At 39.0% G+C, this 15,221-nt stretch overlaps 1 protein-coding gene across 1 annotated transcript in view; it reads left to right on the top strand.

The window, feature by feature from the left end:
- CGA (glycoprotein hormones, alpha polypeptide) overlaps positions 1–9,035 on the top strand; it is a 17,579-nt gene extending 8,544 nt beyond the window's left edge. Inside the window, exons 2-4 of the mRNA XM_032410135.1 lie at positions 6,860–6,966; positions 8,157–8,341; positions 8,751–9,035. Of these exons, the coding sequence (XP_032266026.1) occupies positions 6,867–6,966; positions 8,157–8,341; positions 8,751–8,828 (363 nt within the window). The 5' untranslated portion in view covers positions 6,860–6,866 and the 3' untranslated portion in view covers positions 8,829–9,035. The remainder of the gene's footprint in view (positions 1–6,859; positions 6,967–8,156; positions 8,342–8,750) is intronic.
- The last annotated feature ends 6,186 nt before the right edge of the window (positions 9,036–15,221 follow it).

Consider the following 15,221-nt stretch of genomic DNA (forward strand, 5'->3'; position numbering starts at 1 on the left):
TAAAGATTTTATTTATTTATTTGAGAGAGAGAATGAGACAGAGAGAGAGCATGAGATGGGGGAGGGTCAGAGGGAGAAGCAGACTCCCTGCCGAGCAGGGAGCCCGATGCGGGACTCGATCCCGGGACTCCAGGATCATGACCTGAGCCGAAGGCAGTCGCTTAACCAACTGAGCCACCCAGGCGCCCCTCTTATCAAGAATTTAAATTTGTGCACACATATAGTTTGATGTAAACTCAGAGATGAGACACCCAATTTAAACCTTGAAGCTCTTACGTATGCTTTTTATTAATGCTTTCTTTTTTTAAAAACATTTTATTTATTTATTTTGATGGAGAGAAAGAGAGAGAGAGACAGCGAGAGAGGGAACACAAGCAGGGGGAGTGGGAGAGGGAGAAGCAGGCCTCCCGCGGAGCAGGGAGCCCAATGCGGGGCTCGATCCCAGGACCCTGGGACCATGACTTGAGCCGACGGCAGACGCCCAACGACTGAGCCACCCAGGTGCCCCGGATGCTTTCTTTTAATTCTTATGACTTTTATATCTTAGCATAGAGTGGCTTCTATCTGTGGCATATTTAATACTTATAGTTTCACATATTGGCCAGCTACAAATTAGGGAATTCTGTGAGAACATACGGTCTCTAATGAATTTATTATTTGAAATTATTTTACTTTATTAAACATTTATTCTAAGTCCCCATTCAAGAGTTATCTTGTTCCTTCATGACGTTCTACATTAGCAACTTTGGGTCGATACTATTATTGCTGTTCTAAAGTCCCAGTGCAACATAATTGCATCTACCCTGCGCAAGACTCTAGGCCGGGGATGGTGGTGGATCAGAGGGGCATAGTTTCTACCCTTAGGAGGTTTTTGCAGAAATGGAGAGACCAACATGTACATAACTGGCTAGAGTCAGGGCAGATTGCGGAACTTCATCTAAGAATTCTAAGCAAAACGGTAGGTGGATGCAATGGAGAGAATTATGTATTCTGGCTTTGGGGTTGTTTGAAACCTTCACAGGGAAGCTGGTGGCTGGGCAGCTCCTTAAAGGACCGAGGTGGATGGACTGAGATGGAGGAGAGAGGCTTTCCCGGCCAAGCTGAGAAAACATACATTCTCTCAGACTCACACCATTCTGATGTGGCAGGTGGCGGGAGGTAAGAGCATGTTGAGTGCACATTGGAGATGCACTGTGGGGTCAGATGTACAGAGTCTGTGATGTCTGCAAGGTACTCACTCGGAATGCCAAAAGAGGCTGAGGTGAGGAACTCTGATTTAGATTGAGCATATTGTGCAAAATAGCATAAATCCCAGCTGAACGTAATTATTTTTCCTGTCCTGATGTTTTTCTCCCAAATTCCAAAACAGATGGACCTAAAGGTGATTAGAATGATAAAAATATTTACTAAAATGTTTTCAAGATTTGAAGGTTAATCCTTTTCTGCTTGATTAATCCCATTTCTTTATCAAATAAAGATAAATTCACTTCTGTTACTGAAAGCTACAGCAATGGTGACTTTGGTTCTGCTTTTTCAATCTTCTCTTTATTTTATCATAAAGCAGATTCTGAAATGTGCGTTGACTTCATACTCTCACATTCTGCAATCTTGTTATAAATGTTTCTCTCTGAATTAATTCTGATATAATTGTTCGCTGCATAATGCTGAATTTTCATAATATATGAGCTGCAATATCAAAGCACAAAAATGATACTAGTTTAAAAAAGGAAACCAGTTTCAATTCTGAAAATTTCCTTGTGGCTTTGTATATCACTTAAGCAGTGGTTCTCGGACTTTTTGGTCTCAGAAACTGTTTATGTTCTTAAAAATTGTTGAAGAGTCCAAAGAATTTTTTATGAAGTTATATTTCTCAATATTTACTGATTTAGAAATGTTAGAAAAAGTTTTAACATATGTATTCATTTTAAAACAGTAAGAATTAACCCATCACATGTTAACACAAATATACATTTATAAAAAAATGACAACTTCCAAAACAAAAAAATTAGTAAGAAAGGTGGCATGGTTTTATCTTTCTATAATTTTTTTTGAAAAACTGGCCTAATAGAACATAGCTAGATTCCCATGTGCATCTTTACTCCATCTGTTGCAATTGCACATGTCATGTAGCCTCTAGAAAATTTCTCTGAAGACTCATGAGAGGCTGAGAATGAGAAAGGTGAATAGTATCTTAGAATACTATGAAAATCATTTTTACCTCACAAACTCACTGAAAAGTGTTGAGAGTCCCCAGATCACACCTTGAGAACCACCAACTTAGAACAGTGTTTGTTTGGTGCTAATTAGGTGTGGAGATAAATAAAACCTATAATTACTTATGTATAAGTATATACGTCAGGGAGAAATAATAACATACCTTTGTTTTAGCCGTACCTATATTTATACGGTTTGTTTTTCTATATTATAAACTGTTAGTTCTGCTGACAATTTTTTTTCTTAAAAGATGTATAGGTTGATATAAACCTTTGGCAAAAATATGGCCTCATTCTGTCAATCTGCATGAAAAATAACCACAAATTTTGACTCATGCAATTTTAAATCTTATTTTAGAATGCCTTTTTTTTTTAAATAAACTTTTTGTTTTGAAAAATTATAGATTTAGAAGTTGCAAAAATATGTACAGAGAAGTCCTGGGTATACTTCAGCCAGTTTCTCCCAAAGATAATACTGGGCCTGGCTGTAGTAGGATGTGAAAACCAGGAAATTGACTTTGGTACAACCCACAGAGCTTAGTCAGATTTCACTGGTATTGTGTGTGTGCGCGTGTATGTGTGTGTGAATGTGTGTGTAGTTCCACGCAATTTTATCCCGTGTGTACAATAGTGTGACAAATTTCACAATCAAGATTCAGAACTGTTCCATCACCATGTGGCTCTCTTTATAGCCACACTTATCCCCGCCTCAACTCCCTCCCCAACACTAACTCCTTAAAACTGCTGATTTATTTGGCATCTCTCTAATTTTATTTTATTATATAGAGTGTTATATAAATGGAATCATGCAGCATGCAACCTTCACTCAACACAATATCTTTGAGATCTATCTGCCTTGCATGTGTATCAATAATGTGTTCTTTTTGTTGCCACATAGTATTCGCTGGTGTGGATGTCCTATTGCTTCTATAACTATTTATCTATTGAAAGCAGTTTGGACTGTTTCCAGTTCTTGCCTATTATAAATAAAGCTGCTCTGAACCTTTGTATACAAGTTTTGTATGAACATAATTTTCATCTCTTTGAGATAAATGCCTGAGTACAACTGTTGGGTTATATGGTAAGTTTTATAAGAAACCCCCAAATGGGGCGCCTGGGTGGCTCAGTTGGTTAAGCGCCTGCCTTCGGCTCGGGTCATGATCCCAGCATCCTGGGATCCGAGTTCCACATCGGGCTCCCTGCTCAGCAGGGAGCCTGCTTCTCCCTCTCCCTCTGCCTTCCGCTCCCACTGCTTGTGTGCTCTCTCCCTCTCTCTGACAAATAAATAAATAAAAATCTTAAAAAAAAAAAAAAAAGAAAGAAACTCCCAAATGATTTTTCATTTTATTTTCCCCCAACAATGTTTGAATTATCCTGTTTCTCTGCATCCATACCAGCGTTTGGTATTATTATTATGTTTTGTTTTAGTTATTCTCATGGATATATACTAGTTCACTGTGGTTTTAATTTGCATGTTACTAATGGCTGATGATGTTAAATGCTTTCCTTGTATGTATTTGCCATCTAGATATCCTTTCTGCTGCAAAACCCATTTTCTTCTTCTCTCTCTCTTTCTCTTTCTTAAAGATTTTATTTATTTATTTGAGAGAGAGAGAGAGAGTGGGGGAAGGGTAGACGAGATGGAGTGGAAAAATCTCAAGCAGATTCCCTGCTGAGTGCAGAGACTGATGTGGGGCTCAATGTCATGACCCTGAGGCCATGACCTGAATGGAAACCAAGAGTCAGTCACCTAACAGACTGAGCCACCCAGGTGCCCCTGCAACACCCATTTTCTAATTGGATTTTTTTTTCTGTTGAGTTTTGAGAGCTTATTGTCTATTCTAGATACTAGCCCTTTGTTGGATATGTGGCTTGCAAATATTTTCTTCAAGTCTATGCCTTGTATTTTTATCTTCTTAACAAAGGATTAACCCATAATTTGGATGAGGTCCAATTTATTAATTTTTCTTTTATGGGTCATGTTTCTGTTGTTAACTCTAAAAACTCTTAACCTAGTCCTTGGTCCGCCAATTTTTTTTCTATTTTTTAATAAAAATTTTATAGTTTCACATTTTACATTTGTCTATAATTCATTTTCAATGATTTTCATACAAGGTATGAGGTTTACATTCAATTTTTGTTTGTTTGCCTATGGATGTCCAGTTGTACCGACAGCCATTGTTGAAAAGGTTGAATTCCTGCTAAATTGTTTTGGCATCTTTGTCAAAAGCCAGCTGGCCATATTTGTGTGGGTCTATTTCTGGGTTCTCTGTTTTGTTCTACTGGTCTATGTATCTATCCCTCTGCCAGTATCACTCAGTTTTGATTACTGTTGCTGTATACTAAGTCTTAACACTGGGAATAGTGAGTCCTCCCACTTTCTTTCTTAAATTGTTTTAGCTATTCTAGATCTTTTGCTTTCAACAATAACCTTGTTTATGTCTACAAAAGCTGTTCTGGGGTCTGGATAGGCATTTCATTCAATAAAAAGATCAAGTTGTAAATAATTGACATCTTTACCATGTTGAGTCTTCCAATTCATAAACCTGGTATGTCTCTCCATTTATTTAGGTTTTCTTTAATTTATTTCATAATTTTCAGCATACAAGTCCTATATATATTTTGGTAGATTTAAACTTAAGTATTTTCTTTCCTTTTTTTTTTTTTTTAAAGATTTTATTTATTTATTTGACAGAGAGAGAGAGAGACAGCGATAGAGGGAACACAAACAGGGGGAGTGGGAGAGGGAGAAGCAGGCTCCCCGCCAATCAGGGAGCCTGATACGAGGCTCAATCCCAGGACCCTGAGATCATGACCTGAGCCAAAGGCAGATGCTTAACGACTGAGCCACCCAGGTGCCCCAGTATTTTATTTTCTTTGGAGCAATTGTAAATGGTATTATGTTTTAAATTTGTTTTCACATAATTGTTTTTAGTATGAGGAAATGCAATTCATTTTTGTGTGTTGATCTTATGTCATGCAATCTTGTTGAACTCACTAATTAGTTCCAGGACCTTTTCTGTAGGTTCCTTTTTTTTTTTTTTTTTTTTTTAACATATACAGATAATTTTATTTCTTCCCTTTCAATTTGTGTGCCTTTAATTTCTTTTTCTTGCCATATTGCACTGACTAGAACTTCCAGTAGTATACTGAATAACAGGTGAGAGTGGGCATTCTTGCCATGTTGCTGATCTTGGGGGGAAAACATTCGTTTTTCACCATTAGGTATGATGTCAGCTGCAGGTTTTTTGTAAATGTTCTTTATCAAGTTGAGAAAACTCTTTTGACTCTTGTTTGTGGAAACTTTTTATTATGAAAGAGTATTGAATGCTGTCAAATGCTTTTCTGTGTCAACTGATATATCACATGATTTTCTTCTTTATCTTATTGATATGGTAGATTACGTTAAATGATTTTCAAATATTGAACCAACCTTGCATATGTGAATTATTTGCAGTTGGTCATATACAAATCTTCTTATACATTTCTGGGTTCAATTTGCTATTATTTTGTTTAGGATTTTTTTTTTTTTTAATTTTTGCATCTAATTTCATGAGGTATACTGGTCTTTCGTTTTCTTTCTTTTGTTCATTCATTCTTTCTTTCTTTCATACTGAATTGGTCTGGTTTTTGTGTCAGGGTAATCGTGGCCTCAAAAAATGAGTTGGGAACTATTCCTTCTTCCTCTATTTTCTAAAAGAGATTCTGTAAAGTTGGTGCTAATTCTCCTTTAAATGTTCTGAATTGTCTTTTTATTGGTAATTGATGCTCTGTTCATCTTATCTCTCATGGTATGAACATGAGTAATCCATAACATTTTCACTTAAAAAATAGGAATAAAAACTTGCCCATTTTATCTTATATGAAGTATTTGTAGAAATAAATATCTTATATGAAGTTTTGTAGGGATACAATCCAATTCCCTGTCGCCCCATTCTCAGGTGTGATGAGGTCAATGCTGGATACGGTCAATCACAGCTGACCTTGGCTAGCCTGATCTTATGCACTCAAAATGTTTAGGTAAAGCTGTATCTACAGGTATAAATAAGTCAAGAAATGCATTTAGGAAAACTTCGATAAACATTCTCTGCTGTCCACTCTTGCCACATTGCTGAGCTAACATTTACTGTTGCACACTGATAATGAGCCTTAGAGCTCACTACCACCAGTGAATAAAAAGCAGGAAAGACATTGTCCTTACCTTCTGTTCTCCTACCTGGGAAAGTAGGAATGGGAAGGATGAACTCAAATGCTTACACATTTTATATATCATATATAAGCTTATCTATTTTACATAAGCTTATCTCTCTCTCTGTCTTCTTAGACATTATCTAGTTTAAGTTTCATGTCTTACAAATAAGCATACTGAGGCTTAGGAGAATGATATATTTAAAAAGATAATTTTTTATTAGCATCAAGTCCAATTCTATTAGTTTATACGTGAAATGGAAAGATTCGATTCCCTAGCTCTTTCCTAAGGAAAAATTGCTTTCTTATTTAGATGGCTCCAGAGTGTGTTTGGAGCTGTAAGCTAAGGGGTCAAGACACTGATGACTATTATTAGTAGTAATGTTAAACCTACTAGTTGTTTTTATGACTGGTAAGCCAATTTTAGAGTAACTTTGTTTTCCTTGTCTGTTTTGCAGGAGAGCCATGGATTATTACAGAAAATATGCAGCTGTCATTCTGGCCACATTGTCTGTGTTTCTGCATATTCTCCATTCCTTTCCTGATGGAGAGTTTGCAATGCAGGGTATGTGACCAAAAGGATTTGCAGTAATAGGAAAAACACACATTTCTAGATGTACATCAATAACTCCATTAACTACATTTCCACCTCCTTTTCAAATGTGATAAATCTTTGCTGCTGGATATATATCCAGGCACTTTTAGATTGTAAACATAAAGTTAAATTAGGTTCAGAAAATGTATAGTGAAGATTTATCTAACATGTCCATTTAAATAGCAGCATGTACATTTTCATCTGAACTATATTCCTTATTATTCTTTATCTGAGTTTTATAAGCAGAAAACACTCTTTATTCAGTTAGCTCAGTTTTTTTTTTTTTTTACATTTCTCCTAGAAGATTTGAGAAGATTTTAACATTGCCTTTGTAGATGAATTTTCACATCAGTTAACAAGTGAGAAAAACAAAACCATTTTATGCAGTGCATTTGTTTTGCTGTATTGTTTGAAAAACCTCATATAGTAGCTGATATAATTCCTTATGCTATGAAACTGTGAGCTACTATTGGTTATGGTTTTTCTTAGACAATTGATAATATTTTAATCCCAGTTCTCAAGTGCGGATGCTCCATCTAATATCAGGCTCTCCACTCACCAAGCTTTCTTAATTCTGACATATTTTTCTCTGTCAATATTTGGAGTTTCCATGGGGGAAAACAATAGCATGTTCTAAAGGGGAAAATATTTTGCCTCTGGGCAAAATTCTCCTTTCAGGTGAGCATGGTGTTTTTATCTGTCAAGTTTTGTGCTCCCTATAGGCATGCTGTTAGCATTGGGATAGAGAATCCATGGTTGAAGAGACAGAAACTACTACTCTTTTTTTTATGTTTATGTGAGAAGCTACTACTCTTGAGATCTCCCATGCATATCTGCAAAAATTATTTCCTGTGAAAATAAATATAATCAGTACAAATAGATACTATGCATGAAAGTTAACAGCCAAAAAGTGTTTATTATTTTTCTTCTATTTCCAATGGAAAAAGAATATCTACCATCTCATAATCAGGGAAAATTCAGTTTCTTTTTTTTAAATTTATTTTTCAATTAAAAAAAAAAAAAAACTCTATGCCCAACGTGGCACTGGATTTTAGGATCCCTAGATCAAGAGTCACATGCTCTACCACCTTAGCCAGGTGCTGCTGTTTCTTTTTGAGTTATTCTTGGATTATTTTACTCTTTGCCTTTTTTGGTGATAGGTTGCCCAGAATGCAAGCTAAAGGAAAACAAATACTTCTCCAAGTTGGGTGCCCCAATTTATCAATGCATGGGTTGCTGCTTCTCCAGAGCATATCCCACTCCAGCAAGGTCCAAGAAGACAATGTTGGTCCCAAAGAACATCACCTCAGAAGCCACATGCTGTGTGGCCAAAGCATTTACCAAGGTGAGAACTTAGAAGGCCCCAGAAGTTTTCTAACAGTCCAACCTGAGAAATGTCCCCAGAACATATCCATGGGGTTTAATGTCAGAGGTGTCGAATGACCCATCCTTTGCTTGACATTGGTACAGGGATTTGTTCCCTTAAATCAAAAGTAACCTTTTGATTTAGGCTAGATTTGTTCAGAATGACAGGAACAGCTGTGGAGGTGATGAAGGGTAGGTTGGAAGAGAGTATAACATACACACACAGTGCAAACCTAATCTTTTAGAGTGAAATATTAGCTGAAATGGAGAATGTGCAAATGGAACAAGCATCTATTTAGTCCAGCTGGTTACAGACAATTTTATTTAACATTTTTCAGTTTTGTCCATCCATCCATCCATCCATTTTTTTTTTCTCCCTTTCCCTTTAGGCCACAGTGATGGGAAATGCCAAAGTGGAGAACCACACGGAGTGCCATTGCAGTACTTGTTATTATCACAAATCTTAATGTTTTGCAAAGAGCATGTTGATGACTGCTGATTTCCTGGAGTAAAAAATTAATTTTTTCAGTGTTTATGGCCTTGTGAGATAAAACCCTCTTTTTCCTTACCATACTCCTTTTGGCATGCTTCGAGGACACTGCAGCTTTATTGCCTTTCTCTTTATCCTACAGTATAATCAGAAGTCTAGTTCTTTTCATTTGGAGTGAAGTACAGCATTTAGCATGACCATAAAAAGTTGGTTCCTCTGGAAATAAAGCCTTTTAAATCATCATTCTATCATTGGATTCTAATTTTTTCTTAAAAGTTTAAAGCCAGTTACTTTTGATAAGATTAATTGAAGGGAGTGAGCCAATGGGTGAGCTGGGGTTCCCTGTACTCAGTGACCCCAGAGAACATTGATTCCACCAAGACTTCTAGTTTTATAACTAACCAGTGGGCTAGTTATAAAACAATCTGTTGGGGTGAGGAAAGAAAACAAGAACTGCTACCGTTATTCATTTTTATATCACCCCTTTGATGACTTTTTTTTTAAAAGTACATATACATTAGTATGGTAATAAATGTATAACATTTATAAATAAATAATTATGCATATATTGAAGATGTTTGGCCAGACACTTTCTACTGGGAGAAGTGTGCAAAATTAGGAAAATACATTAGAGACACTGCTGTAAGTTTTGAGCAAGACAAAATCCTCCCCAGCCTGAAGTTTCTATCCACTTGGCTTATACCTAGCCAAAAAAAGAGTACATTTTATTAGTCCCTGGCAACTAGGTTATAATTGAATGGTGGCTAAGGAAAGAGCATTGTTGTCCTCAACTAAAATTGGGCATTGCTTTGATATTCCAGAAGCATTGGTTCTTACATTCCACATTCAAGCCTGGAAGAGAATGAATAAATGATGAGCAAAGTACTCACTGAGCCCTCACTGTGGGCTAGGTGGGGTGCCAAGCTTTCTACTTTAGTAAAATTTTATGTAGTTATAGCCAAATGCTTAAAAGCAGTGCCACATTTATTGAATATTTACACTTAAAAAAAGAGATAGCCCTTCCTCTGAGGATGATGGTTTTATACATTAAATTATATTAGCTATGGAAGAGATCAAAGCCACTCAAAAATTCTACACCTAAAGGAGCCTGAAATTAAAAAAAAAAAAAAAATCACACTGTCATAGATAAGGTTTTCAAAATAATTTCAATTATCATCAATTTGTCAAGATTCTATTTCTAAGTGAAAAGCTAGTTCTTTTTTTTTTATAAAGATTTTATTTATTTATTTGACAGAGAGAGACACAGCGAGAGAGGGAACACAAGCAGGGGGAGTGGGAGAGGGAGAAGCAGGCTTCCTGTGGAGCAGGGAGCCCGATGCGGGGCTCCATCTCAGAACCCTGGGATCATGACCCAAGCCGAAGGCAGACGCTTAACGACTGAGCCACCCAGGCGCCCCTCTAAGTGAAAAGCTAGTTCTTAACAGGTTAGTAAACACACTGGGTGTCAGGATGAAGAATTAAAATGAGTGCATGTACTTTTTAAGAAAAACATATGAAGATATTACTTCATTTGTCCATTCACTCATTTATTATACATTTATTTAGTGTCTAGTAAGTGTTGGCACATTGTTACATTATGGGGATTCAGAGATATCAGGATTCCCTGAAAGATAAGATGGAGAAAATAAAATGTAGCTTAATTCAAGAGAACAGTGGTGCTGATCATTAGTTCATCCAGATATTTAATAGATATTCATTGAGAATCTACTATGTGTCAGGTCTGGAGAGCTCGTGAGGGAATTCAGCAGGAGAGGAAAGCTACTGACCTGCCCTTGATCAGAGTGTCCTTGTCCATCTGGGATCACCTAATTGACAGGGGGGAAGGCGACATTCTTATGGTCATTCAGATCAGTCAAATCAACCCTGGAGAGCAGTAGGATGAAAAGTCCTGGCCATATTGATCTCCCATCTGGGCATGTGCCAGGCATGGTGCTGGGCCTAGAAAAGTCAAGATGAAAAAGACACAGACCTTGCTCTGAAGCAATCCACAGTCCAGTGGGGAAGAGAGACATAGACAAAGAATTACAATCTAATGGGATACATGCTATGGGGGAGGTGTGGGACTTCGGTGGCACAAAACCAGGGATGGTTCACTCGGCCTGGTAGGGTTTGTCATGGATAGCTTCACAGGGAAGATGATACTTGAGTTGGGTCTAGAAGTTAGGTAGAAAGAAGGGGGAGGGGCTCAGTCTAGTTCGAGGAAAACAGAGTAAGTAAACATCCTGAGATGGGAACCGGTTTGATGATCACAGAAGTTCAGTGTGACTGGATCGCAGGGAGATGGATGAAGGGCTGGAGCTGCTGAGACAAATGAACACCTGTCAAGGTCCTTGTATAACATGCAAAGAAATGTACATTCCAGCCAGGACAGTAGCTTCTCAAACTAGAGGCCCCGAGGGTTCCTGAAGCTATAGGATAAACATACCCCTTTCTGCAGGATCAATTTTGCTTGAAGATTTAGAGAAATGTTATTTTGATTTTAAAACACAGACTGATACATTATAGAATGGAATGCAAAATTGCAAAAATCAGATTAAAAAAAGAAAGTTTGTATTGAAGGCAGGGCCTTCCAGATCCTGCTCTTTTGACCCCTCCCAAACCTGTCGGGAGCTCCTTCACTTTTCTTGCCTTAGGAGTACTTAAATGGAGGAGTTATTGTTAAAGAATTAATACGGTCAGCTTTGCACTTTGGAAAAATTTTGGCAGCAAGCAAAGGATGATTTGAGAAAGAGAGAGACTGGACACAGGATCACAAGTTGGGGTCTTTGCAATTGTCTTGGCACGAGCTGGTGCTAGTCTACTGGCAGTGAGGGTGAGAGTAAGAGAAAGAGAGAGATTTGGGAGGAATTAGGAGGAAGTGAAGAGCTAATTGTGGGTGTGGCTCCTGGCTTTTTGGGCAGCTGGTGAATGGTGGTGTCAATAACCGGGAAATGGAAAAGGTTTGCATGGCGTCAGAATGGAGAGATGACATTCAGTATGGGGCCTGCTGAGTTGAGGTGTCTAAGGAGTACTAGGTGAGCATGTCTGATAGGCAGCATGTACAGTGATACGGAGCTCAGGAAAGTACTCCAGCCCCGAGGTACAGGCTTGAGGGTCATCTGTGGTGGGTGGGGCCAAAAGCACAGGGGTGGCTAGGGTTGCTCAGGAGGGTGTGGGGGTGTGATGAAGAGAAGATGCTGGACCACCAAGGATAGAGTCTGGGCTAGCCTGGCTGAGAAAATGATTATGTCTTGTGGGACCATCAATTCAAAAGCCCCGCTATGAGCCCTCTAGAGAACAGATTACAATCTCAAATATATAAGCAGCAAGGAGGAAGAGAGGCAGGCATGGAGGCTGGACATTTTCTTTCAAGCCTATCTGTGAAAAATTCCTAAAAGAAAGTGGTAGAAATAGCATGTGTTTGAGGGATTATTCTATCAAAAAATTCTCTACCATTTATCTCAGCCAGAAAGCTGCCCGAAATTCTCCCATTTGCGATTCCTTCCTTGGGACTAAGACACAGTCTCCCCGGCATCTTCTTTTACATGATAACACATCTGACTGAGGCAACATAGTTGACCATTAACACCGCAAGATAAGATAAACAGACCAGCAGGTCTGTCTGCATGGGTCCGTGGACCCTGGTCACTAGGGAGAGAGGGGTGTCAGGCAGAATGATAAAAGGATAAAACAAAGAAGCAAGACTTCTACTACTTTGTAGTTGTGTCAAGAATTGACCCTGAGCAGAAACTCCTAAGTGATTACAGGGATGCCACCAACAACAAGGGCTCAACGAGGAGGCCGGGGAACAGGGATGGCTCCTGTGGATCAGTCTGTCTCCTAAGAGTGGGGCGGGGGCGGGGGGAGCACAGCAAAAGATGAGAGGGAGAGAGACACAGGGAAGGGAAGAGAAAGAAGAATGGAGGGGGTAGAAAAAGTTGGGGCGGGAAAAATGTGTGAGAGGGATGGGGAGGAGACAAGAGTGGTGCTGGAGGAGTCAGCAGTCTCAGAGGTGGCTGACCCGGATTAAAGCAGAAAGAAAAAGCCATGGCTCTACACGCTGCCACCTCTTCCCCCACCCCTGCCGGAATCCAAGTAATCACCCAAAGTCAAGACCTCTAGCCTCTCTGGAGCCTTTGTGCAAATGGATGAAAGTGCCCTCTCTGGGCAGGCAGAGCACCTTAAGTAAATAACTTCATAACTAAATGGCACAGAAAAGTAGGTATCAGTCCGTCCTTAAACCCTTTGTGTAGTCCACACATTGTGCAACCTTACATGGCAGCCATGATCATGATCTCTTTATCCTAATATGACCGTGGGGAGATAATGTCTTAAATTGGTAAGAATCTTTGATTCCACATGTCTCAGACTCCAATCTGAGATTCCAAATGTTGATTCCTAATTATTCTTATCGTGTTGGGAGGCTTCTGGAGAAAATATTCCCCCAAATAGTTTGGTTACGCTTTGACTAGCTATGGGGAAACCAGAAGAGCTGCCCATAATCTGGTCCAACAGGAAGGTAAAACCAAAGAATCCACGTGTAAATGACCATGAAGCTGACATGAAGAAGTTGGTTAGGACCGCAAACCTCAAGAGGTCCAGAGAGGTCCCCTTACTGGATAAAAAGTTAATCGATGTCAAACCACCTGACATCAGTACAGCACTTTTACTTTCTCAGTGCGTCTGACTCAGCCCCTTGCGGACTGCAAGTCAGGGCAGGTGGGAATATCTCCATCTGACAATTGGATAAACAGAGGCACAAAGAACTTTGGTTGCATAGGGACTGAGAATGTGTGGAACGCTGGGTCTCCCCATGTCCAGTTTTGTGCTGCTTCTTTCAAATTCCAATTTCCTCTCAAGGTATGAAGTGTTTGCTTTAACTGCAAAGGACCTATTTTTCCCTGGGTCCTGAATAGGCGAACTCTCTTGGAGATTTGCCCAGGGTGAAAAGCCATCCTATTAAAAGAAATGAAGTCTGAACTATGAATTGTCCACTTATGTTTTGTCTGGAAGCTAGAACTTCAGTTTTACCTTTATGGCATTTTTTTGGTTTTTTGTTTTGTTTTGTTTTGTTTTTGATTCATTCAACATCTCCTTCTGACACTTTCTTTCTGAACTTCATTAGGAGAAACACAAAGCGCTATCTCTATTCTGAAACCCAAGTAGGATTTCCATATTCTCCTATTCAAAACTATGTAGCATATGGAATTGTAAATATTAAATGCTGTTTTCACAAAGAACTGAAGCCAAGTCTGAGTTTCTTTGAAGCAAAGAGAGAAGTTAATTATTGCATCAAACTTCAAAATGGGAGACATAAAAAGGAAATAACGGTTGGATGTTTTTTAAATGAATTCCCCCTTGGAACCCCAGAGAAACACATGCTCTGATAAGTACTTGCCTATTGAACCTGACTTCCAGAGCTCACTCATCTGAAGGGCTTGCAAGCTGAGGCTTTGGGAAGAGAATGAGGGAAATGGGGGTCAGGGAGGAGTCTCTGAAGAAGCAGCCAGGGAGTTTGGCACATAATTGAAAGTTGGTAAGAATGTTTCCAATGAAGATATTCTGCTGTTTTAAATCCATTTCCATGAATGAAATGTTTGCAGAAAAGTAGGAGAGTAAAGCCAGAAAGCGCCGAAAACTATATCAATTTTCTCCAAATGCTCTTGATCAGAAAGTGTTTGACTTATAGTCCCTTCTTCAGTTGTAAATTGTCTGTAACAGTCATTGATTCTCAAGTAAGTTGACAGTAAGTAGAATTTCAGCATGTACAGATTTCCTTCCACATACCTTTTTCTCAAATGCAACTCCTGTTGGGGATAATTAGAAAAAGGCGGCGTCAGGGTTAGGCCTGGGAAACAGAGGGGAACTGGGAGGCAAAGCAGAAGTAGTGGTTTGCCCAAGACGGTTTCAGAGGGATGAAAGAAGAGGAAGAAAAGAAACCTGGGCTTGACCTAGAAATGCACCTGCCACTTTGTGAAGACGGAGGAAGTGGGATGGGTGTGTGGAGAGGGGGGTGCTAGCAGATGCTTGCGTTGAAGTTATGGTGGATAAAAAAGCCTTAACTTTGAGAATTAGGGAGAGAATTTCTTTTTCTTTTTTTAAGATTTTATTTATTTATTTGAGAGAGAGGAGAGACAGAGACAGAAAGAGTGAGCATGAGCAGTGGGGAGGGGCAGAGGGAGTGGGGTGAGTAGACTCCCCACTGAGCAGGGAGCCCAACGCGGGGCTCAATCCCAGGACCCTGAGATCATGACCTGAACCGAACCGACTGAACCACCCAGGCACCCCTAGGGAGAGAATTTCTTAACTATTTAAATTAAATTATGGTTAGTCTAATGACTGCGTGTCTCTGTTACCACTCTGTGATGTG

This window comes from Phoca vitulina, unplaced genomic scaffold (assembly GCF_004348235.1).
Source record: "Phoca vitulina isolate PV1807 unplaced genomic scaffold, GSC_HSeal_1.0 scaffold11, whole genome shotgun sequence".
NCBI lineage: Eukaryota > Metazoa > Chordata > Mammalia > Carnivora > Phocidae > Phoca > Phoca vitulina.